This window comes from Nicotiana sylvestris, chromosome 2 (assembly GCF_000393655.2).
Source record: "Nicotiana sylvestris chromosome 2, ASM39365v2, whole genome shotgun sequence".
In the NCBI taxonomy this organism is placed as follows: domain Eukaryota; kingdom Viridiplantae; phylum Streptophyta; class Magnoliopsida; order Solanales; family Solanaceae; genus Nicotiana; species Nicotiana sylvestris.
Window position 1 is genome coordinate 53,219,895 of NC_091058.1, and position 3,292 is coordinate 53,223,186.

At 34.2% G+C, this 3,292-nt stretch overlaps 1 protein-coding gene across 1 annotated transcript; it reads left to right on the forward strand.

The window, feature by feature from the left end:
- The first annotated feature begins 207 nt into the window (after positions 1-207).
- Positions 208-2,232, forward strand: LOC104234146 (glucan endo-1,3-beta-glucosidase 11-like). Its single transcript, XM_009787656.2, has 3 exons — positions 208-359; positions 448-1,520; positions 1,821-2,232. The coding sequence occupies exons 1-3, from the start codon at positions 293-295 to the stop codon at positions 1,893-1,895; spliced, it is 1,215 nt and encodes a 404-aa protein (XP_009785958.1). The 5' UTR covers positions 208-292; the 3' UTR covers positions 1,896-2,232.
- Positions 2,233-3,292: the final 1,060 nt, after the last annotated feature.

The window sequence follows — 3,292 nt, forward strand, 5'->3', positions numbered from 1 at the left end:
ATTTAAAGAACCTATGAGGCAAGAAAATTAAGATGACGAGACAAAGTCATTCAAAAACCTGTCCACAATTAATAAGAAACCAAAGGCAACTTATTTTTGCTCCCCCAAAAAAATATTACTAAAAAAAACATAAATTCAAGCAAGTAAAGAAAAGAATTGTCAAACCTATATAGATGCCTATATATACCTCCCTTCACATATCTTTCTTCCCTCCCCTTAATTCTCTACTCTCTTCTCTACTAAGAAACATAACTACTCCATCTTTATTTATTTTCTTTTGTTTACTTGTATCATGGATGGCCCTTTGAGAAGAACTTCATTCTTGCGAATTCTTGTAACATTCTTTCTCCTTTTATCAGGTATGTTATTCTTTCCTTTTCTAGTTTAAATTAGCTATTTCTTGTTATACCATTTTGATTAATTACTAAGATTGAAATATTGTAACAGGTTTGAACATTATTAGAGAAGTAGATTCACTTGGGATTAATTATGGTCAAGTTGCAAACAACTTACCACCACCAGAAAAAGTTCTTCAACTTTTGCATGCTCTCAAGATAACAAAGGCAAGAATTTATGATACAAATCCTCAAGTGTTGACTGCATTTGCCAACTCCAACATAGAGCTAATTGTGACAGTGGAAAATCAAATGCTAGCCACATTAGGCGATCAGCAACAAGCCCTTCAGTGGGTTACTACTCATATTAGGCCATATTTTCCAGCCACAAACATCACAGGAATCGCGGTAGGGAACGAGATTTTCACAGATGAAGATACATCTTTAATGACATATCTTGTCCCAGCAATGGTTAACATTCATTCAGCACTTATTAAAACAGGACTTAGCCAATATATTCAAGTCTCTTCTCCTAATTCACTAGCAGTTTTAGCAAACTCTTATCCACCATCAGCTGGTACTTTTAGGACTGATCTTAATGGTATTATGCAACAATTCTTGCAATTCTTGGTTACAACAAGAGCACCTTTTTGGATCAATGCATATCCTTATTTTGCATACAAAGACAATCCCAACAAAATCTCCTTAGACTATGTGCTATTCAATTCCAATCAAGGAATGATTGATCCTTACACGAGACTACATTATGACAACATGTTGTATGCACAAGTGGATGCAGCTATATTTGCTATAGCAAGAATGGGATTTAATGGTTTAGAAGTTAAGATTTCTGAGACAGGTTGGCCATCTAAAGGTGACTCTAATGAAATTGGTGCAACCTTTCAAAATGCAGCTATTTATAATAGGAATATTTTGAGAAGGCAATTGCTTAATGAAGGGACACCTTTGAGACCTAATGTTAGATTGGATATTTATGTGTTTGCTCTATTCAATGAAGACCAAAAGCCAGGACCAACTTCTGAGAGAAATTATGGTTTGTTTCAACCTGATGGAACTATGGCTTATAATGTTGGGTTATTATCAACTACTTCTACAACAACTTCTTCAACTAATTCAGAGCCAGCATCAGCTTCCAGTTTCCTTGCTTCCTCTGCTCCCCCTATGGTAAAACCATAGATTTTAATTAATTGGAATTGATTATATATATTAGACACCGGTAAAGTTGTTGCCATGTGATCAGGAGGTCATGACCATGGGTTCGAGCCGTGGAAACAGTCTCTTGTAGAAATGCAGGATAAGGTTATGTACAATAGACCCTTGTGGTCCGGCCTTTCCTCGGACCCTGAGCATAGCGGAAGCTTAGTGCACCGGGATGCGCTTTGATCATATATATTATATGATTCTTATAAGGTTTGTTTTTTTATTTAATGTGGTATTCTTATTGCATATATTATTTTCTAACAGGTGAAACAAGTGAGATATCAAAGCTTGGCCAATTGGATGATTTTAGGGTATTTTTGCTGGCTTTGCAAGCGCTAATTAATGAGATGAAGACAACATTAAGGCTAGAATGGAGTACTTGGCCGTAAATATATTGGCATCATTTAAACACTTCAACTGAGGCAATGACCTATTAGCCACCCCGGATGCATGTGCATGCGACAAGAATGGACCTCACAGCGACAAATACCGAAAATTAGACACAAAGAGCTTTCATGTAAAATAGAAAATTGAAAAATGATCTAGTTTCTCGCTTCATAGAAAAAGTATATATATAGTCGCTGTCATTTGTTGTATAATCGTGATCGATGATTCGAAAGAATAAAGTAGCTGATCATTCTTTGCTAGGGAATTGACAAAATTCATTTTGTTATGATCTTATTGTGCAGAGGATATATTTACTTGAAATGGAAAGGGCTTATACAAACCCCCCGTTTTTTTTTTAACATTGTAATGTAATACTATATCTATAATAGTGTTATTGTTCAGATTATAAAGGTTACGTCTTTGGACGTGGACTCCACAACTATTACTACATATTTTTATTTTATTTTACAGTAACATTACCAATTCAAATTCACATCGTATATGGCTATTTAATAGGGAAAATGTTGCCAACCAAGAATTAATTTCTCTATTCCAATCCAAAATTGTTTGATTAATAGTAAAGTAATCTCATTCCATCCACCATATCTCATGCATTTCTTTCTTGATCTACGAGTGTTTAAATTAAATATAATGCGACAAAAGGGCAAAGGATACCGTTGTTTTCTTTTTAATTTTTTAAATATATATAATCTTCTAGCTAGGCCAACCTTTATTCCCTGGCATAAACCGTCAGCATAGTGTCTGCCATCCTTTTCTTAAAGGTGCATGCTTTAGACTTTCAATGTTGAAATATGAAACAAATTAGTAAACGTCTTTATGAATTTATATTCAATGTTCTTTTTTAATATAAAAGAATGGCCAGTACAAAACTTTGTCATCCATTTGTTATCACCTAACATGATGCACATGAAACCCACCTCTAAAACAATCACAAAAGAAAAAAAAAAAATAGGGAATCCAAAAATAAGAATCATTCTAAGGATCCACTTTCATCATTCGCCGAAAAAGAGAACACCTTTTGAAAATTTTAGTAAAATGCTGAAGTGATTCTATTACTAGGTAAGAAAATATAAATAAATAAATAAAAGCTATAGAAAATGCATTCACTAATTGTTCATAAATGTATATTAGCCATCAGCTAACATAATGCACATGAAATCCAACACTAGTCTCCCCCGTCCCCTCCCTAAACAGTAACGAAAGGAAAAAAACAAAAATAAAAAAGATGCAAATGGTCAGGTTTTTTTCCGAATTCCGCACATAACGGGAACTTAGTGGACCGGGCTGTTCCTGCCTTCTTTACTCTGGTATTTTCTAAACATGTTTTG

Bases quoted from the DNA above. Each gene is read 5' to 3' on its own strand.
- LOC104234146 (XM_009787656.2), top strand. From the start codon at position 293: ATGGATGGCCCTTTGAGAAGAACTTCATTCTTGCGAATTCTTGTAACA. The intron at 360-447 runs GTATGTTATTCT...ATATTGTAACAG, and splicing joins ATTCTTTCTCCTTTTATCAG to GTTTGAACATTATTAGAGAA. The intron at 1,521-1,820 runs GTAAAACCATAG...ATTTTCTAACAG, and splicing joins CTTCCTCTGCTCCCCCTATG to GTGAAACAAGTGAGATATCA.